The 22,603-nt window shown below is 35.6% G+C and overlaps 1 protein-coding gene across 1 annotated transcript in view; it reads right to left on the minus strand.

Annotated features, from left to right (window-relative positions):
- Positions 1 to 22,603, minus strand: part of DNA2 (DNA replication helicase/nuclease 2) — a 60,928-nt gene that overhangs the window by 2,598 nt on the left and 35,727 nt on the right. Inside the window, exons 8-20 of the mRNA XM_008567108.1 lie at positions 18,955 to 19,072; positions 18,255 to 18,417; positions 16,818 to 17,012; positions 15,060 to 15,290; positions 11,754 to 11,870; positions 11,565 to 11,674; positions 11,157 to 11,266; positions 10,208 to 10,432; positions 4,344 to 4,537; positions 4,065 to 4,154; positions 3,776 to 3,980; positions 2,146 to 2,235; positions 693 to 875 (exon numbers count right to left, since the gene is read on the minus strand). Coding sequence (XP_008565330.1) covers positions 693 to 875; positions 2,146 to 2,235; positions 3,776 to 3,980; positions 4,065 to 4,154; positions 4,344 to 4,537; positions 10,208 to 10,432; positions 11,157 to 11,266; positions 11,565 to 11,674; positions 11,754 to 11,870; positions 15,060 to 15,290; positions 16,818 to 17,012; positions 18,255 to 18,417; positions 18,955 to 19,072 — 2,031 coding nt within the window. The remainder of the gene's footprint in view (positions 1 to 692; positions 876 to 2,145; positions 2,236 to 3,775; positions 3,981 to 4,064; positions 4,155 to 4,343; positions 4,538 to 10,207; positions 10,433 to 11,156; positions 11,267 to 11,564; positions 11,675 to 11,753; positions 11,871 to 15,059; positions 15,291 to 16,817; positions 17,013 to 18,254; positions 18,418 to 18,954; positions 19,073 to 22,603) is intronic.

Raw genomic sequence — 22,603 nt, forward strand, 5'->3', positions numbered from 1 at the left:
AAGTAAAAAAAAAAAAAAGGAAAAAAAAAAAAAAAAAAAAAAAAAAGATAACATGAATCTTTCCATGAACTTTCTGAAGTATCCTCATATAGTCAAAAAAATAGATTTAGGAGAGATAAAAACGTAAAAAACAAAAGCCTGAAATTATCTATAAATTTGAAAGTATATAAGGAAGACTTTATATTTTAAATGTCTAAACAGTAGCCACGAGGTGGAAGAAATCCACATGTCCACTGAGAGATGAATGGCTAAATAAAATGCAGTATATACAATGGAATATTACTCAGCCTTAAAAAAGAAAAGAAATCCCGTCACGTGCTACAACGTGGATGAACTGGGTAAGTGAAATAAGCCAGTCACAAAAAGACAAGTATCATATAATTTCACTTGTGTGCGGTACCACTTGTATTGAGGTAGTCAAATTCAGAGACAGAAAGTAGACTGGTGGTTACCAGGGGCTGTGGGGAGAGGGAAATAGGTAATCATTCATGAGTATAGAGTTTTGGATTTGCAAAATGAATAAGTTCTGGAGACCTGATGAATAACAACATGAACATACTTAACGCTACCAAACTGTACACTTAAAAATACTTAAAACAGCAAGTTTTATGTGTTTTGTTTTAACCACAATTTTTAAAAAGCAGAAAGAGAGAAATGCCCCAAATGAATCAACAGCAATACAATTAACTCACGGTTCCATCTTTATTACTTCTAACAAAAGATACTAGGACAATACTTTTGTCTCTTCCTTGGTATTTGTCTACTGTATTAACTTCAACCATCCCAACAGAAGAATGTGCCAATAAATCATTGATGATCTTTAATTGCTGCCTGTATGGTGCAATGATACCAATATCAGAGGGATTACATCCAGCCTAAAAAGAAATGGACACAATTTAAAATGGAAAATCTTTAAGTTATTTAAACTTTACTGAATTTATTAATTTTTTACATAGGCAACCTAAATAACAAAGAAAATAATGTTTATTTGGGAATAGGCATTGTAATGGCAATACGTGTGCCACAGTAAACTATGTGCATATTCAGGGAGGTAATGGAAGACAAAGGTTTTTAAAGGAAAAATAAGGATTACATAATTGTTTTGAAATAATTATCCTTGGTTAGAAGGATCATTATCAAGGGTGATGCCAATCCAAGGTTGGACAGGCAGTTGCTAGATAGATGTCCTTGCACAAGAAATTTTTTTGTGAGTGGTTGCAACACCTGTGTACAAGGTTGTGGTTTTTGCAGTCTTTTGTAATGGTTCTTGCCATCAGGCATTTATGTATGAGAATCCTCCCTTCATCACCTTCCCCAGCTCTATTTATCAAGGTTTTTTTTAAAAAAATACAAGTGACTCCATTTTGATTCTGACAACTTTCATAACAAGTGCTAAATTGATGTTTATAAAAGATGTTCCAATCTCAGGAGTATATATACAAATATTGAATTTGCTCTAAGTCTATGTCCATATTTCCTGTGATAAAATAATTCCTTAGACATAGCTCCCTTGATTTTTAGAGGTTCATGGCAGCAAACAGTGCTGCCACACAAAAGAAAGGTACAAAGAAATACATTTCACTTTCTGCTATCCCTTACATTGAAAAGTTTCCAATCACAATCATATTGATTACAGCACAGTATTGACACAATTAGAATTATCTGACATTACAGTTATTCTAAATGGAAACCCCAAATGCCATTATAAAAAAATTACATGCCGGGCCAGCCCGGTGGTGCACTGGAGAGTGCACCACTTGGGAGTGTGGCGGCGCTCCCGCCGAGGGTTCGGATCCCATGTGGAGACCAGTTCCCGCTCACTGGCTGAGCACGGTGCGGGCGCAACACCGAGGGTTGCGATCCCATTACCGGTCAGTAAAAAAAGACAAAAAGGAAAAAAAAAAAAAATTACATGCCTTAGGGGCTGGCCAGTTGGCTGAGTTGTTTAGAGCACCATATTGGTAACACCAGGGACAAGAGTTCAGATGCTCATACCAGCCAGCCACCGGAAAAAAAAACCACAAAAACAAGCAGACTTCAGTCCCCTTATCTTAATAAACAAGAGTTAATGCCAGATCTTAAGTTTCTAATAGTCTAATATTCTATTATTCTTAACATTAATTAGCCTCGAAAATTCTTAATTACCTTAATAAAAATTGAAGTCAGGAAGACGATAAGTTTGGCTTCTGTTATATTGCTCACACCACCCTTTTCGACCTGTTCTGGTGCTGGAACCTAAATAAAAAAATATGCAGCCTGCTTAGAATACAATCTCTGAAGTTAAGAGTACTGTAAGTATATAGGTGGCCATGGAGACTGCACTACCAGGTTTAGAGACAGATAAAAAATACCTTCATTTTCAAAGTTGAAGGTGAAAGAACAACAAAAACGAATGACATTAGTCACTTTCAGAGAGCCATGCAGAGGCAACCCATCTTAAACATGCTACAACTCAGTCTAGGAAAGCCAACCACATACTGGCCTTCACATAGTTTACTCTGCTATTCTCCATTTTACAGGAATCAAAGGCAGAAAAGATAAGTAACTTGCCCCATGCAATACATCATGGATTCAAACTTAGATTTGGTTCTAGTATCTGTGCTCTTTCCATTTTCTTGTCATCTTTTATACAAATAACAGAGCAGATAAGGTTCCCCAGGCTCTACCATACCTGATAAAACTCCTGCATCCCCCTAAGCAACCTTGATTATTTTTAATGCAACTTAAACGGAATTCCCATGCTAAGAAGAGGAAACCCAAGTAAGAAAAATAAAAAATCTGAGCAATCATAGGTGGGGTAAATAATTGTAAATTACAATTAATAAACTGGAATTGGTGCTCGCTTATACCTGCAGTATAACACATATACCTGCAGTACTGTAAAAAAAGAAAAAACAAACCTGGACTCACGGTTTATAAAAGCAGTCATTTATGAGATCAATTTATCTGAGTAAATTTCCCAGAGCCTGCCTACTTCTAGGTGTCAAGATAAAATTAATTCTTGAAATAGAATGGCTGAAGGCAATATCCAAAGAATGAAAATGGCATCACAGACATGTAGCAAAGCCAGGGGGCTCCTTTTTGAAACAACTAGCTGGTCTGCCCAACTTAATAACAAAAGACATAATTATTCTAGAGTGATATGCATACATATAATTGATCGCTGTATTTTCAGTTGAACTTATGTAAAGACTTCCAAATCAATGCTATATAAAACAAACTTTAGGAATATAGGGTCAAAACTTCATTCTTAGTTCCTGGAAATAAAAATCAAGTCAGTTAAAGTCCTTATGAAGATTTTTGTTTAATAACAGGTTTGTAAAAAGAATATGCATATGTGGGGGCAGAAGGTACATGGTAAATATCTGTGCCTTCCACTTACTTTTTCTGTAAACCTAAAACTGCTCTAAAAAAATAGTCTATTTTTAAAAAAGCCTTTTTATAGGGACATTTTACTATATCTTCCATCCACTTTTAAACCCAGCACTTTGACAGTATCAGTGCCAATTTCTTTTCTAGGAAATGTAATTATACCCTTGAGTTCACTTTCTGGATTTCCTTCTTCAAAAGTCAATTTTGACATCTATCAACCTATAGAATAAACCTCCTCCCAAAGATGTTGGGCCTATACAAAGAAAAAACTCTTGTCTTGAAATATGAATATACTAGTTTTGCCTTTTAACTGATAAGCTCTAATGGAGCATACACTGATGCAAACTGAGAGGTTTAATTAGTAGGACAAAAGAAGAAAAACTAAAGAAAAAATAATTTTTACCTTGTCTGTATTAAGAAAACAAACAGGATTGTTTGGCTCAAATACTCCAGTCAGCCAAGGATTATCAGAATAATCAGCATAAAATTGCAGTTCCAGCTTCACATCTTTAAAGTTAGGTAGGTTTATCACTGCATTGGCCACTTTTTCTGATCCACACTCCAGCTTTCCCTCATAGGTTAGCTTATTACTTAAGGACATGATTTTACTAAGGGAATTATAAAAAAATATTTTAGCTTTGACAGATTAATACAAACATGGAAACACTAATAACTAACGCAGTCACAAATACCTGTTCATTCTATACTGCACAGTTAAGTGTACAACAGCATTCTTATTCTGCTCCAGCCTCTTGAATAAGCTTTCACTCATGCCAAGAGCTCTGTCAACAAATCACATTCAGGCTTATCAGTATAGCAAAACTGTCCCTTAAAAAGAAACCAGTTTATCAGCTGGTAAGAGCACAGTGCTGATAACCAAGATCAAGGGTTTGGATCTCCATACTGGCCAGCCACTCCCATCAAAAAAAAAAAGAACCCAGTTTAAAATTAAAACTCCAACATCTACCTACCTTGCTTCACGGTTTAGCACCAGGGGAGGAAGCTGCTGATGATCCCCCACCAACACGAATCTCCGTGAAAAAAAAAGTGGCCCCAGGCAAACAGGTTGGCTAATTTGAGAGGCTTCATCCACAATACAAAAATCAAAAATTTTACGGGAAAATATCGGATGGTTTATTCCCATACATGTTGTTGCAACTATAAGCTTAAAACAAATAAAAAAAATAAATCAGTTATTTAATATGCATTAAAAAATGTAGTGTTTTCCCCATTTTAGAAGTTAAACGGTCAAAAAGGGTTTTAGCCTTTAACTGCAGGAATCCTCCAATACTATTTAATTCTGCAACATTTACAACATGCAAATTTTATTTTTAATTTTTTTTCTAAGTATTGAAAAAAGTCCAGACACCATGAACAATGCTCACGTTTGAATATCTCCAAATGGAAATCTGAAACATTCAAGGGGCAGTAAGTTTTTTTTTTTTTTTTTTTTTTTTTGAATGTCAACCAGGACTTCCCTTCTAGGAACATGGAGTACTTTTCATAATTCTTTCCACAAGGACAACTAAAAACCTAGACATTATATATAAAACAAAAGACTCTCAAGCTAGCCAGTCAGCTCAGTTGATTAGAGTGCAGGGTTATAACACCAAGGTCAAGGGTTTGGATCCCTTTACCAGCTAGCCACCCCCCCCCCCCCCAAAAAAAAAAAGACAACTCTGAAAGGTGGAGAGAAGGCAAACCAGCTAGCAAGCTCGGGACCAGAGGAACATAGTAGTTAGTTCCCTGGATTTTCCTTTTGCCTAGTATATCCCAGATTTGGAACTGAAGAAGCCAGCAACCTAGGAACACCAATGGGTGCAGACCCAAAACAACTTCAACAAAAGCCTACCCCCTCCAGCCAAAAGAAGAGAAAGGGAAAGCCTCCAGACAGAAAACTTTCACAATAACCACTCTACTCTAGGCAAACATCACAGGGAAAAAAAATGTGGCCACACCTCCACCAATACCAGCAAAAACTGACTGGGGAACCTAGACTCCCACCCTCTCCAAGCTGTAACAAGGCACCACAATACCCTACCAGGGTGGTATCTCAAGAAGGCCAAGTAGGAAATCAGGTCTTTCATGCCCCCCGGCTGGTAATGGGTCCCCAACCTGCAATGTCAGTTGAGACGATGCAGGAGCCCAGACTTCCATCGCCACGCAGAATTCATGAGGAGACCCCCACCTTGTGTGTCAAAGGAAGCTGAGTGGGGAAGGTGGACTTCTACTCCCACCCGGCAGTAATGAGGAGGTGCACCCTCTTCCTCTACCAGAGCAGTGTCAGAGGAAACTAGCTAAAACAGAAGCCTTAAAAACATAATAAAGGACTGGCTGGTCAGCTACAGCATGGTGTTGTAACACCTAGTCAAGGGTTTGGATCTCCTTCCTGGCCAGCTGCCAAAAAAAAACATTCAAGTTTTTTTTTTTTTTTTTTTTTTTTTTAAAGATGACCGGTAAGGGGATCTTAACCTTTGACTTGGTGTTGTCAGCACCACACTCTCCCAAGTGAGCTAACCGGCCATCCCTATATAGGATCCGAACCCGTGGCCTTGGTGCTATCAGCACCAAACTCTCCCAGGTGAGGCACAGGCCGGCCCCAAAACACTCAAGTTTCAATCGAAAATCACTTGTTATAACAAGAACTAGAAAAATCTCAAACTGAGTGAAAGAAGGCAATCTATAGATGCCAATACCAAGATGACAGACAAGCAATTATAAATGTGTTTGAATCAAATAAAAAATATAGAAAGTCTCAGCAAAGAAAAGGAAGAACCAAACGGAAATTTTACAACTAAAAATACAATAACTGAAATTTAAAAATCACTGAATAAGGGCCGAGCCTGTGGCGCACCCGGGAGAGTGCAGCACTGGGAGCACAGCCGCGCTCCCGCCGCGGGTTTGGATCCTATATAGGGATGGCCGGTGCGCTCACTGGTTTAGCGTGGTGCGGCCGGTCTCAAAAAAAAAAAAAAATCACTGAATAAGCTCAACAGCAGGGGACAGAGGAAAGAATCAGTGAACAGGAAGAGAAAAAATATAGAAATTATGCTATCTGAACAACACAGAGCATATAGAGTGGGGAAAAAGAAAAAAAGATGAACAGAGCCATGGGACCTGTGTAACTATAGCAAAAGATCTAACATTCTTGCCTTCACAGTCCTGGAAGAGGAAAAGAAGAAAAAGGGCTGAAAAAGTAATCGAAGAAACAATGGTTAAACATGTTCCAAGTCTGGCAAGAAACGTTAAATTTATAGATTCAATAAGCTGAGAGAAACCTAAACAGAAAAAGCCAAAAAAAATCCACTTTATAACTAACTGTGAAGTAGAATAATCCACATCATAATTAAAATTCTGGAAACTAAAGGAAAAGAAAAATCTTGAAAGCAGCCAGAGAAAACAATACCTTGCTACAGGGAAAAACTTTCCAATTTGAGTAACAGCATATTTCTCATCAGAAAACATGGCAGCCAGAAGGAAGCAGCAGGTTATTTTTAAGTACTGAAAGAAAAGAACTGTTAATCCCATGCCTAGTAAAACTATCCTTCAGGAATAAAGGTGAAATCGAAACATTCTCACACTGCATGAAAACTAAAAGAATTTGTCACCAGCTGAGCTACCACCCTAAAAGAATGAATAAAAGAAGTTCTCTAAACAAAAAGGAAATGATAAAAGAACAAAATTTGGAACATCAAGAAGAAAGAAAGAAATACCAAGCAAATTTATGGACAAATATACAGTAGGCTTTCTTTCTCAAAATTATGTTTGATGGTTGAAGCAAAAATTATAACACTGATACAGTTCTAAAATTAAATTAATTTAAAACAATTATATTACAAATAAGGAAGGGTAAAGAGAGATAAAGGGAAGCAAGGTATCTAATTTCACTTAAACTGGCAAAATGACAACACCAGTAGACTGTGGTAAGTTACGTATATATAACATAATACCATGAACAGAGCAACTGCTAAAGAAACTATTCAGACATGCTCAAAAACACAGTAGATAGGGCCGGCCCGGTGGCGCACTGCTACAGTGCGCCGCTTGGGAAGCGCGGCGGCGCTCCCACCAAGGGTTCGGATCCCACATGCAGACTGGCTGCTCACTGGTTGAGCGAGGAGTGGGGGCAACACCAAGGGTTGCGATCCCGTTGCTGGTCCCGGTCTGGTACGGGCGCGACACTGAGGGTTGCAATCCGTTGCCGGTCACGAAAAAAGACAAAAAAAAAAAAAAAAAAAACACAGTAGATAAATCAAAATGGAATTCTAAAAAATGTTCAAGTAATCCAAAGAAAAGCAGGAAAAAGAAAACAGAGAAATAAACAGCAGAGAGAACAGAAAAAATTTTTTTAAAAAGCAGACTTAAGCTCTAACATCAATATAAATAGTTTAAATTAAAAGGCAGAGACTGGCAGAGTAGATTTAAACACATGACCCGTGTAATATGCTGTCTACAAGAAACTCACCTCAACTATAATGATCACAGGCACGCTGAAAGTAAAAGGATGGAGTTTTAGATTGATTAATTTTCATATGGTTTGTTATTGTGGGTTGTTTTGTTTTGGCAGCTGGTCAGTACAGAGGATCCAAACCCATGACCTTGGCATTACCAGCTATCTCCATTTGTTGAACAATCCTTACATTATGGAAATAAATCCCACTTAGTTATGGTGTATAATCCTTTCAATATACTGCTGAATTAGATTCGCTAGTATTTTTTTGAGCTTTTCTGCATCATATGAATATGCCCAACTGACTTTTTAAAAATTTTTTTGTCCTTTTTGAGACCAGCCGCACAGCGCTCAGCCAGTGAGTGCTATGAGCGCACCGGTCATCCCTATATAGGATCCGAACCCGCAGCAGGAGCGCTGCTGCGCTCCCAGCACCGCACTCTCCCAAGTGCGCCACGGGCTTGGCCCCCAACTGACTCTTTAACACAAGTACAAAAACAACTCAATGGATGAATAACAGCCATTTCAACAAGTGGTGCTGGAGAAATTAGACACCTATAGGCAATAAAATAAACATCAACCTAAATCTCACAACTCATACAAAAAGAAACTCAAAATGGTCACAGACTTAAATGCAAAACATAAAACTATAAAACTTTTAGGAAAATAATAGGAGCAGACCTTCAGCATCTACGCCTGTATGTTCTCAGATTTGACACCAAAAGCACTTCCAGAAAAGAAAAAAATTTGCATGCTGTGCATCATCAAAAATTAAAACCTTCTGCTCTGCAAAAGACCCTGTGAGGAGGATAAAAAGTTAGGCTACTGAGTGGAAGAAAATATCCAATAAAGGATATGTGGTTTTAGAATATATCCAGAATATATATGAAAAACTCTCAAAGTTCAACAGTAAAAAAAAAAATCCAAAATGGGCAAAAGATATACTTCACCAAAGAGAATATATACAAATGACAAACAAGCACATGAAAACATCATTGACCACTGCGGAAATGCAAATCAAAATCACAATGAGATACCATTATACACCTACAAGAACAGCTAAAGTGAAAAATAGTACCACCACCAAATGCTGACAAGGATCACTCACACATTGTTGGCGGGAAATAAAATGCTACAGCTGCTTTGAAAAACAGTTTGATCGATTTTTAAAAAAATAAATGTGCAACTACCAACTGTAGTCCTGGGAATTTATCCCAGAGAAATGAAGACTTATGTTCACACAAAAATCTGTACATGAGTGCTGATAGCAACTTTATTCAAAATAGCCCCAAACCAGAAACAACCCAGATTTTCAATGAGTGAATGTTTAAACACACTGTTTTCCACACTATGAAACAATATTCAGCAATAAAAAGGAACAAGTATTAATACATACAACAATCTGGGTTAATCTCCAGAGGATTAGGCTGGGTGAAAACTGCCAATTCCAAAAGATTACATACTGTATGACTCCATTTATATAACATTCTTGAATGACAAAATTACAGACATGGAGAACAGATTAATGGCTCTCAGAGGGTAAGTGGGGGCTGGTGCATGACAGAAGCAGGTATAGCTATAAAAGTGCAATATGAGGGATCCTTGTAATAGAACACTGACTGTATCAACGTCAATATCCTGTTGTGATATTGTACTACAGACCTGCAAGATTTTACCACTGGATAAAGGGAACAGAGGATCTCTCTATAATTTCTTACAACTGCATGTGAATCTACCATTATCTCAAAATAAAAGGTTTAATTAAAGTCAACCAGACGTACATCTTAGCCATTTCAAAATTTATCAATAATTGGTATAGATTATTAGACGAAAGCATATTAGTATTAGACAAAGAAACTGAAGGAACAGCCCATTAAGTCTAATTTATTTTAGGTGATTTTTTTACATTGAAAAATATCAGTTCAGACTTCTCAGTAAAAATAGACATTAAATAACAAAATTAAAAATCAGGTTCTATATCAAAGCCAAGAAATACTTTCAGAAGACTGTTAAGAAGTACTGTTGCTTCAAACTCACTAAAAAATCCTTTTTTTTTTTTTTTTTTTTTTTTTTTTTTGGCGGCTGGCTGGTATGAGGATCTAAACCCTTGATCTTGGTGTTACAATGCCACACACTAACCAACTGAGCCAACTGGTCAGCCCAAAAATCCTTATTAGTAGTTTTCCAGGATATTTGAAACTAAAAGAAGGAAGCCCTAAATAAAAAAGCAAAACCATTATTTCAGTTGAGAAGGAAATAGCAAACTATAAATTAATAAACTGGTCCTGTGGTGTATATAAATTCATCACATGCAGAGTATCGTTTCTTTCCTCATTCTGTCTAAGGAAATTTCTGTCTGTATCATTATATGCTAATTATACTTACTTGACTGTTGTAGAGTTCTTCTAGAAGAGCCAAGGATTTAATGGACTTTGATCTGCAAATTTCCTCCTCTGTAAATTTCTGGATATGTGGGTGAACCTTCTGAGTCTGGCCCAAACGCAAAAATCCTATTTTAAACTTGGCTAACTTTAAGAGAATATTGTCAACAGCAGAGTGTGTATAACTGGTCAATAGAACACTAAAACCACAGGCATAGAGGATTCTTACCTAATAATGGATAAGAGAAAGATAAACACCATTACTTTTAATTCCAGATAATTATTAACATGTTTATATTTTTCCAACAGAACTAGAAAACTTAATAGGATGCATATCTAAGAGCTGAGCCAAGCAATTTTAAAAAGTTATAAAGCCAAAATACTTCACAAAAATTATATAGCATTATTACTTTTATTAATGAAGTGTTAATAATACATTATAAGTAATAATAAAGTTCTTTTAATGTGTGAACTTTTAATAGTGTCTGGCACAGTGTATCAATCAATAAATATTTGCTGCTGCCATCATTATTATTATTCTGAGACTGCTTAGAAATTTACTGACATGGGAAAAAATCTATTTCAACCACCTCTGTATAATTTATCATTTTTATTTATTTATTCATTTATTTATTTTTGGCAGCTGGCCAGTACAGAGATCCAAACGCTTGCAATTTATCATTTTTAAAGGGAAAGGAAAACATACAGTGAAACATACCATACACCACCAACAGAAAGAAACCTTAGAAAATTCTAAATGCAAGAAACCGATGATTACAACTATTGTAATTGAGCTTTATTTACTATTTTTCATGTCATTCTGAAAAGTTAATTTGAAATAAAAACATTACGAATTAAAATTCAGCCTTTTTGATATTAAATATCACATCTTCTGAACTGAGGAGAACCTCATGTAAATACTTAGTTTCTAAGCAAAAAAATAATAAACTTACAAGAGTACATATGGTAGTTGTTTTTCCTGTCCCAGGCATGCCCACGATGAGTGTGTAGTCTTTTGAAAGAAGTACCTTTTTCATTGCTTGCCTCTGAGGTTTATTCAAACCTACATTTAAATTCAAAAAAACAGGAAAAAGTGTTAAATTTTAATGAACAAATTAACTATGTTATAAGAAAAGCAGTCTCTATCCAAGTCTGTTCTTCAATACACCTTTTCAAAGTAAAAAAAAACATAATGGTGACTTTAACAGATATGCATATATAAACTACTTCCAAAGAGGTTCTATCTAAACATTTTAATTGCAAGTCTACTCAATTATCAAGATATTGGACTATAGAGTAGTTTATATTATAAATAGAATCAAGAAAAATTAATCGAAGCAGACACGCTGATTACAACAAACCTTTTAGAATGCGGGCAACTGTATCCTTTGCATCATGTGGAAGAACAGAACTGAGGTAGGATATAAACTCAGGTTCATGAAAGTCAATGATTAAATCTCGAAGTTTTTTGCTGAAAAGAAAAAAAAATACTTTCAGTAATGTTCCTTAGAAAAGTGTGGTGAAATTCAAACTCATTCATTGTTACAAACCTGGCATAAGTGTTTTCCATCAGTTTAGAAAGATTTCCTAATGGAGTATCTATATCACAATTTTTTTCTTCCTGGTCTAATCTGAACAAAGTTGATTTTGGGAGTACCGACAAGTTCCTAAAACAGCAAAACAAATACACATGCATATTTTCATTTCACATAGTCTGTATAATAAATATACTACTATCTGCTCAAAGAGTAAATGGCCCAGAATAGCTATTAAATCGCTACCAGCCCCTTATTCACACTTGCTAAATACAGCATGATTGGTGTGGAAAGGATTGGTGGGGAGAGGGGAGGGCACAAGGCACCTAATAATCAAGAACCTACAACGAATAGCTATTAAATCGCTACCAGCCCCTTATTCACACTTGCTAAATACAGCATGATTGGTGGGGAGAGGGGAGGGCACAAGGCACCTAATAATCAAGAACCTACAACATTTGCTGAAAACTCACTTGACTTTACCACCTAACATGGACTCACCACCCCGAGGAGGAACCTGAACACATGGCTCCTCCTTCCTCCAGCACGGAGTACAGGTCTCTCTCTCCTGCCACTTCTCCCATTACTTTCTCTGCTCCTTAAACCCTGGTGCTCCCTAGAGTCCCTTCCCTGGTCCGCTGTACTGTACTTTCTTGTCATTTTTCCTATGGTCCCAAGGCCTTCATGTGTCTCCAAATCCATGTCTTCAGGCCTGACTGCACACTCCTCTGTCACCTGGTTCCTCACCCAAACTTCAGGTTGGGATATCCAGAAGGCCACAAGATCTCTCCACCTGGCTAAAACCTAAGCTGTGAAACCTCAATATATTGAAAACTGAACTTCTCCTGGTCCCTGCTGTCCCAATCCTCCTCTGGTCCTGATCTCAGTTAATGGCACTTGCCTTTACCTGTAACCTTGAGCCTTTCCTCTCCCGCACCCTCTTCCCAAGCACATATCCAATCAGTATCCAAGTGCCAGCCAATTTTACTGCCAAAATACTTGCCTAAGTCATCCCATCCTCTCTGCCAACACTATCCCACCTTGATCGCCTCTAGCCTGGGCCACTACAACAGCTTCCTGGTTTCTCTGCTTTCAGTTTTGCCTCCATTAATTAACTCAGTTCTACACAATGCATCCACAAAAAATGCAAATCCAATTACTATCCCTTCTTTTGCTTAAAACCCTTCAATACATCTGCATAAATAAAATAAAAACTTCTTAACATGGTATATAAGACCTTCTATGGCCTGACCTCTCCAATTACTCCCTTCCTTATATCATACATTCCAGAAATACTTGGTCACCTGCATTTGCCTGAATGCTCCATGTCATACTATATCATGCCATCATGTCTTTGTGCAACACATTCACTCAGTCTGGGATACTCTTCTCACACTGCTTCATTAGGCTAATTTAATGATCCACAGGATGAAGATCCAGAATTAGTTCTTTCAAAAAACCCTCCTTGCGCCTCCTATAATTGGGTTAAATCCCTCTTTCCTGTGTTCCCATCAATTCAAACACTTACTTTAGATTGAAAATATGTGTATATGTCTACACCCAAGACTAAAATGATCCAGAATTAGTTCTTTCAAAAAACCCTCCTTGCGCCTCCTATAATTGGGTTAAATCCCTTTTTCCTGTGTTCCCATCAATTCAAACACTTACTTTAGATTGAAAATATGTGTATATGTCTACACCCAAGACTAAAATTTCCCCAAGTAATCGCAAAGCACCTAATACATGGTAGGCACTAAATAAAATACTGCAAGAGACTGCAGGGAATCCTAACAGATGACAGGAATATTGTGGCTCATATCCCATATCATGAAATCCAGACTATGCTTGGTTATGGCTCAACTAGGATTACTGGTTAGCAGGGAACAAGCCTGGACATTTACATTATGTTTACCCAGACGTCACCAGTGGCTGACCTCCACACATTAAGAAATGGTGAGGCATGCCTGTATTAACTGCAAGGAAAGCTGGGAAATACAACCCAACTTGGCATGCAGTTAGAGGTAATATGGATATCAGTCTCTACCACAGATATGCATATCAACTATTCTATTTACTTAATATTTTTCTTTAAATCAACCCACTTTTAACTGAAATAAGTATGCTTTTTGTATCATAACTATAAGTGAAGAAAAAAACATTTTTTTTTAAAGGAGAGAAAAAACATTTTTTTTTTAAAAAAGAAGAGCACTCTCCTTCCCCAAGTGCTAAGGAAAAATAAGCCTTACAGCTAATACAGGGTGGTATCTATCCTACCTGCCATATATGTGGTTATGAGAATTAGGTAAGATTATGTCCTCATTAGCACCATGGAACATAATGTACTAAATAAAAGTTTAGCAATGTGGTAGTTCCTCAAGATGTTAAACAAAAAATTAGCACATGACTCAGCAATTCTACTCCTAGGTAACTACGAAGAAAAATGAAAATATGCCCACATACAAATTTGTACATGAATGTTCAAAGCATTATTATTCATGACAGCAAAAAAGTGGATACAACTCACATGTCCATCAGCTGATGATGGATGAACAAAATGTGGTCTATCGGTACAATGGAACATTACTCAACCATAAAAAGAAATGAGGTACTGATACATGCTGAAACATGGATGAACCTCATAAACATAATGCTAAGTGAAAGAAGCCAAACACAAAAGGTTACACTGTATGGTTCTACTTATATACCCAAAATAGATAAATCTATAGAGACAGAAAGCAGATTAGTGGTTGCCAGGGGCAACAGGGAGGAAAGATTGGGATGTGACCACCGAGTAGGTATGAGGTTTCCTTTTTAAGGTAATGAAAATGTCTTAGAACCAGACAGAAGTTGCACAATAATGTGAATGCACCAAATGCCTTGAATTATATACCTGTGGCTAATGGTCAATTTTTATGTTTTGTGAAATTAACAATTTTTTAAAAATGGAATGTCAAGTACTGATACATGCTACAACATGAAGATGAACCTCGAAATGCTAAGTGAAAAAAGCCAGTCACTGAAGACCACAAATTGTATGGTTGCATTCATATGAAATGTGCAGAAGAGGCAAATCTATAGAGACAGAAGAGATTTGTGGTTGCCAGGGACTGGAAGAGGTAAATGACAAGTGACTGCGAAAGGGTGCAGGGTTTCTTTTTGGGATGATGAAAACATTCTAAAATTGACTGTGGTATGGTTGCACAACTTTGTGAATATACTAAAAACCACTGAATTGTACACTTTAACTGGATGAATTGTATGGTACGTGAATTATATATTAATAAAGCTGTTACCAAAAAAAAAAAAGTATCATTTCATTACCTCTCTAATAAACAGATTACTGTGGTCATGTTAATCTCCTTCACAAATCCCCTAGACAAAGCAAATAGTGTTCTCTCTTCTCCACTTAAAATAATTCTGTCACCTGCCATGAGATTTGTGATAGGTATGGCACCATTTTTACACTGAAAATTATGTAAATATTGCCCGTCACAAACTGTCTTTACATGTCCTGTTCTAATCAGGTTTCCAATGCAGTTGCCACTCTCCTCCCTATGAAAGAGAAAGGAGAGAGAGAAAGCTTTCATTTACATCACGTATATAAGTACTGTGTTTACATTTTTTTCCACATTTATTTATTCTTCTGACCCTTAAAAACAAATGCTAATATTGACTCTGTCATTTCACATTTTCCACAATCTACAGTAAAGTAATACAAATGCTAAGTAAACATTCTCTGTTAGTTTTTAAATAATCTTTCAACAATAGCTTTGTAGAAAAGTGCTAGGGAGCACCACCTTGTTGCACCCACAGGCTGGGATCTCTGAACAAGGTGTTTATTGGCACTTTGATCCTTGATCGATACTCCCACTGTCTGTTCTGATACAAACAATATCACAGAAGATAAACCATAATAATCTGCACCTAAACTGGATGGAAAGAAAATAATAACATATTTCTTTAGTGTTTATAAGAGGATTTATAAACAGTTATTAAAATAATGGAAAACAAGTTGAGAATTCCACTGCTTCTAAGAAATAAGTATTAAGCATTTTACAATCTCCTCAGGGCCGAGCCGGTGGCGCACTCGGGAGAGTGCGGCGCTGGGAGTGCAGCAGCGCTCCCGCCACGGGTTGGGATCCTATATAGGGATGGCCGGGGCTGAGCGCGGTGCAGCCGGTCTCAAAAAAAAAAACAATCTCCTCAGGGCCGAGCCGGTGGCGCACTCGGGAGAGTGCGGCGCTGGGAGTGCAGCAGCGCTCCCGCCACGGGTTGGGATCCTATATAGGGATGGCCGGGGCTGAGCGCGGTGCAGCCGGTCTCAAAAAAAAAAAACAATCTCCTCAGGTGCTATCATTAAATACTATACAATCTTACAGGCTTGACAAAGTCACTATACTTATGCAGTCTGTCAACAATTACATAAACTTTCTCCACTGTAATGTTTCCTTGTGTTAAAGCCTAATATTAGAGAAATAATGATCCAATTATTTCTAAAGTCACATTATCACTAATATTCATTCTGGAAAGAAAAAAATGAAACTAAGGCAACTAAATTTTATAAGAAAAATACTATACAAAGATGTACAAAATTTTAACTTTACAAGTAACTTACTAAAAAAACGGATCCCACAAGTAAAATGAGATGAATCTTTAGAAAATTTGAATCTGTATTAAAACTTACCACAAATATAAACTTTTTTAATACTAGCATTTACAAAATTAGGTAAAACCTCATTAATTGCTACTCTACCAATATGTCACAATTCACCTTAAGGCATACTCAAGTTTATGCTGTTATCATAAATGAAAAAGGATTTACAAGTACTTTTTAAAATAAGATTTCTTAAGGCATATTTAACCTATTGAAAATGTATCATTAACAATAATCATAGCACGTAGCGCATGTGCAATGGCTCTACTTGGAAACGGTTCACTGACAGCCATCTGGAGTTATGAATAAATGAAATCACATACATCTAACATGCTATACAATCTGTTTTTGTCATGAATTCCAAATGCTATCACACTAGCTAAACCAAATCACTTAAATTTTACTGTATTAAATAAACCACTTACATTTCTGAGGCAGGCTTTAACCAGATATTTTGGTGATTCTTTTTGTTATCCTTTGATTGTGACTCCAGGGTTAACATAAGACACCACAGGCTGAAATACTCTAAGTGTGCATGCTTCAGATGCTGGGTTTCTTCTTTTATTTGGCGCAGCATGACGATCGGGACTGAACTGTCATCCATCTGTTGTTCAACTGCTCTAAATACCAAGTTCCAAGTTAGAGATGTGTATAAAACATTTCACTGGCTGGCTATGAAATGAGGTATTTCTAAAAGAAGTACACATATATGATATTCATCATAACTCATAACCACAGCCCCTAATTTTCCTTGAAAGTCTTTTTAACATGTCATAAGCCATATAGCTTTTTACAAAACAAAATGTGTAAGAAACTCAACACTGCACTATTTGGCCTTTAGCGACTCTTTTCCCCCCAACAACTTCAGTCTGCTATATTCTAGTCTTCACTCCCATATGCAGCAAGCTTTGGCTTTTTGTACAACTGCATTCCTGAAAATCACAATATTTGCACACCCAGCTCTGTGACATAAGTCAACATAAAAACATGGAGAATCACTTGGAGTTTAAATTTTGCTTAATACTAATTTAAAACATTTTAATATAGGAACAAACTTGTAATAGGATGGCACACAAAACATTGAGAATAAGACATAAGATTCAAAGAAATGTGCTTGAACCATAAGCTCATAGCTCATAGTCCATGATTCACAGTTCTCTGTCACGAAGGAATCTTTTCATACAACACTTTTTGAAGTACTTTATGTGAATTTTTGGACTGAATTAGAACTCTGGCTCTGACTGATCTTGTTTCCTAGTCTGTATTTACATCTAACTACTTTTCTATGTCCTCTAAAACTTCCACTGGCCTATGAAGGTGTATTATGACACCTAATATACTTGCCAGTTGTAGAAAAATAGCCATATATAAACAGGACAGATCCATTCATTAGATCATATCAAACTGTCCACCTGGAAGAAACAATTTCCCTATATCTAACTACAAAAGGCCTGAGATTAAAGTAGCAACTAAGAAATATAACTTCTTGAACTATCTTTAAGAAAACTTGTATTGTACTCAGAATGCCTTTACTACATCTTTTTAACCAGATTCCACAGAACTAAAATTATTTCATTTTACAGAAATTATATGATAAAAGACTGAAATATCCACTTTTGGAAAAAGTTTTAAAAGCACTCTATAATTTTCCAAGGAAATAGGCTTGTCAGAAAATATATAAATTAACTGCTTTTTCCTCCATTCTCTTCATTTTAGAAATACTATATGCAAAGGAAAATATAAAAGAAAAATAACTGAAATGAAATCATCAATGCCAGATCGGCCACCCACCAATGTTGCATCACTTTGAGTTGAGTTCATACTCAACCTGAAATAATGCCTTTGGAGGACAGGGTGCTTACCTGCTATAAAGAGCACAGTTGCCCATTTGTGAGCAATATTTACAAGTTTTCTCTTCCTCAATTACTTGTGGCAAAGAAGCAAGCTGTGTCTTCTTTCCAGTAGCAGGTTTGCTAATACGGTGGAACAAATAAAATGCCATCTGGTTTCTTAGCTTTAATAATTCTACGGGGAAAAAAAACAGTGGGTATCTTTTTTTCAGAATTAAAGTTTATCATATGTCCTTTCCGTCATATAAATAAAACTTTCAGATTTTAAAACATAAAAATAGAGAACAACATTCCTATTTCCCACTATACTAGAATAACCACTGTTAATATTTTGGTATTTTTTTCCTTTAAGTTTCTGTTCACTTAATAAGTTCTTTAAACAATTATGTATCTCATAACTAGTACATGCTGTGAAGTTGGTTTTTTATTAGCTGAATGCTGAGGATAGAGCTATCTAGAAAATCTAGAGTATTTCTAGATAGGAAGTTCAAAATAAAGTTTCATATAATAAAACTTAAAAAGGTTAATAATGTTTTCAACTATGGACTATATTATTAAAATTTTTTTTAAAAATCACAACTACAAAATTACAATCTGTATTACATTTAACAAGCACAGTAAGCAGACTGTCAGATATAAATATGTATCACTGAAAGTTGAAGGGGGCAGGGAGAGAGAAGAGGCAGAGAAGTAAAACTGAAAACAGTTCAACCTCTTTTATCTAGATGTTTGGCAGGCACAGGGTACATCCGACCAGTCTTAAGGTAGAGCAGCAAGCCAGCCTCAGGATCAGCTCTTCTCTCTTGGCTTAGCAGTGTGTACAGAACAACCTGTGCAAACATTAAACACTTTGTCAAACAAAACTATAACTTTCTATAATTTCCTACATTGTCTTGCAACCAACACATATCAAAAGGTCAATAAAGCTATTTCCATTTTGAAAATAATGAGACAAACTGGTAAAGGTAACATAACAATTTCGATGTCAAACATTTAATTTCCACAAAACATAGTTCATGCTTCTCAATTTTAGAGAATAAAGAAATATAGAGAATTTTTCTTAGTAAATATTTAGATTTCCAATAAATTAAATTTCGATGTCAAACATTTAATTTCCACAAAACATAGTTCATGCTTCTCAATTTTAGAGAAGAAATATAGAGAATTTTTCTTAGTAAATATTTAGATTTCCAATAAATTGAGGAGGGAAATTAATCAAACTGTTTTACATTTTGAGATTATGTTTTATAGACACTATTTTCCCTATTTAAAATAAACGAACACTAAAATGTTTAACGTTTATGTCAGTTAGTATGATAAATAAATGAAACTAACTCTACCGAGAGTTTGCTATTTTTCCAGAGCACGAGACATCATTAACTGCCTTAGGTTTAACGGTGCTCTTCAGAGAAGCCATCTAAGACAAGTTAGAAATAGTCTCTTTAGCTCACGAAAAAGTTTTAGCAGCAAGAGCAAGTTATTTAGTTGAGTCATATACAACTAACAACAAGCTGAACTGTCTCCAAACAGATCTTTAAGATTTAAATATTGAATGATTTGGGAAGGTGCAGTCTTTATCTTTTATTTATTTATTTATTTTGGCAGCTAGCCGGTACAGGGACCCAAACTCTTGACCCTGGTGTTACCAGCACCACACTCTAACCAAGTGAGCTAACTGGCTAGCCCAGTCCAGTCTTTAAATCATAAAATTCTATAACACCAAGTCCTGTAATTATAATTAGCATGCATCAGTATAATGTCAAATTATATTTCTGCTTTCCAAACTTTGTTTAAAATATATTAATTTATAGAAGGCACAAAGTATTACTCACAGCACAAATATTATTTCTATAAATACATCACTAAGTGCCTAAGACAGGTTTACAAAAAATGAAAAATTTTGTTCTCTTGCTCCTATCAAAAATAGAGGTGCTTGTGCAATTAGTAAATGTAAAAGAAATATAGAAGAAATAACCATATACAAATTTTTCAAAGAAAATACAATCCCAGACACCTCAAAGTGCAAAGGCATTTACAGAAATACTTATGGTAACCTTAAATGTCTACGAAATAAAATGTGGAAACATTCAGTCTTGGGAAACAATCATGCCAAAGTTTTGATATTTTAGCTTGATCTCCTAAATTCATCTTTACACATAAGATTCTTACGAAGCGCTACTGTTTAAACATCTGAGCCTATGAAGCATGTTTTCAGAGATCTTCTTACAAAAATTCTACTTGCAGTTCCTATACAGCATAGCTACCAAAAAGAATTTTATTAATTAAAGTGAACTCATAAATGACAGGGCAGAGCCTTGGGGCTGTAGACTAAGGGAGTCATCCAAAACTAATGGTCCTTCCATGTTAAGTTTTTTCCTCCGTGAGAATTGAGGAAGAAGAGAGAGGTACACAGGGCTCTGCTTCTGGAATTTAATAAAAAGGAAGTGAAATGAAATTCCCTTAATATTATGAAAAAAGGAAGGTGTGTTGAATTTTACAATATTATTATAATTCAACTATATTACAAGTTAAACAGGTTTCTGTGAACTGGTTTGGGGATCCCAGCTCCATAAAATATTTTTCCTTCGGGAAATATGCTTCAAATGACAAATTACTGACTTACAAATGAACTTTTGGAATAAAATCTACTTATAAAATAATTATCTTCCATAAAGTGAAGTTGGTTTATAACAAGCTTGTTCTTAAGCTTTTTCTTATTACCAAAGTGAAAAAGTCAAATCTTCTAAGAGGAGAACCTTATTTCTTTATATCTATGTAACTCAATAATAAACTACCATAATTAATTTCTCAATGTCTTCTTGCTTCTTGCACAATAAATATGAAATATAAACTCCAATATTTTTGTTTGAGCCTTGCTCTAGCAGATTTCTTCATTTTTTTAATATAAGAACTACTGTTTTATTCTTTTTTTTTTTTTTCTTTTTTTTCCCTTTTTTTGTCTTTTTTCGTGACCGGTAACGGGATCGCAACCCTCGGTGTCGCCTGTTTTATTCTTAAAAGTTCTTCTTGCAACTTGTTGAGAAGATAAAAGTTCTAACTGAACAAAATTAAATAACAATATTTTTGCTTCAAAGGCACAGCAAATTAGAACAGCGTCCTATATGAAATGAGGTCCTTGAATTTAGACACTCTAGATGCATTAGAACAGCGTCCTATATGAAATGAGGTCCTTGAATTTAGACACTCTAGATGCTGAAATGCTTTTACATTTCTCTCCTGTTTGGCATTCAAAAGTGATTTCATTCAAACTTGCAAGTAAAAAATCTGAAATGCTTTTACATTTCTCTCCTGTTTGGCATTCAAAAGTGATTTCATTCAAACTTGCACTTAAAAAGAAAATCAAGTAAAAAATTTCAGTCTCAAGGACTCAAGATACATTTCTTCAAATCTCTGACTCCAAAAACAGCCTTTCTTCTAGGTTGGTGTGATTTTCCTTCCTCAAGAGGGCTTTAATCTAGCCAAGTTTTTAGTTTGTAATTTCAGAATTTCTGTAATACCAAAATGAAAAGTTCAAGTCTTCCTAATAGGGGAAATCGATGTGTTCCTCCACTTCCAACATCTCTGTAAAACCCCATCATAGGTGAAACAATAAGGTTATCTTACTTTTCACCCCCAAACTGAAAATCTTTAGTGAGACCTTAAATGTTTGGTGCACAATTAAGAATGGCAAGAAAGATTTAACAGAGACAGTCTCTTTAATGCCTGTTACACAATTCAGTACTTTGAATATGAACCTTATTTTATATAAAATCTGCTTAAATAATATGCAAAATTCTAAGGGCAAAAGGAAATTTAAATTATATTACATATGTTGTTATATTATTTATTCCCTTAGTACACATTATATCATGAAAATACAATAATATTACTATCTTTTAGTTTTATCTTTGCTGATTTAAAAGTTTCTATGAGAACATAACACAGATTGCCAATGTGGAGATGGGAAGAAGAGACAGAAATCATTAGAACACAAAATACAAGTTTGTGTTAAATGCTTTGGTTTGTTAAGTAACTATAATTAACATAAATTTTAAATAATTTTGAAGAGCAACAGAGGATTGCTATGTTCATCAAAAAGGATGAACTTAAAAGATGAATTTTAAATCCTGAATTTAACATAATGGTAAGACACAGTTCTATCTCAGATAAAAATAGAAATAATCACATAAAGGTTGGAAATACAAGAATGAATTTACACCAATGTTTCCTAAAGAGTGTCCTAAGTAAATGTTACATGAAAAAATAGCTCCCTGGTAAACAGGGTTTAGGAAACGTTGGGTTAAACATAGCTAAAACATATCATATTACTATAAGATTTCTCAGAACCTCGGGCTGGCCTG

Source organism: Galeopterus variegatus, unplaced genomic scaffold (assembly GCF_000696425.1).
Source record: "Galeopterus variegatus unplaced genomic scaffold, G_variegatus-3.0.2 Scaffold293, whole genome shotgun sequence".
Taxonomy (NCBI): Eukaryota; Metazoa; Chordata; class Mammalia; order Dermoptera; family Cynocephalidae; genus Galeopterus; species Galeopterus variegatus.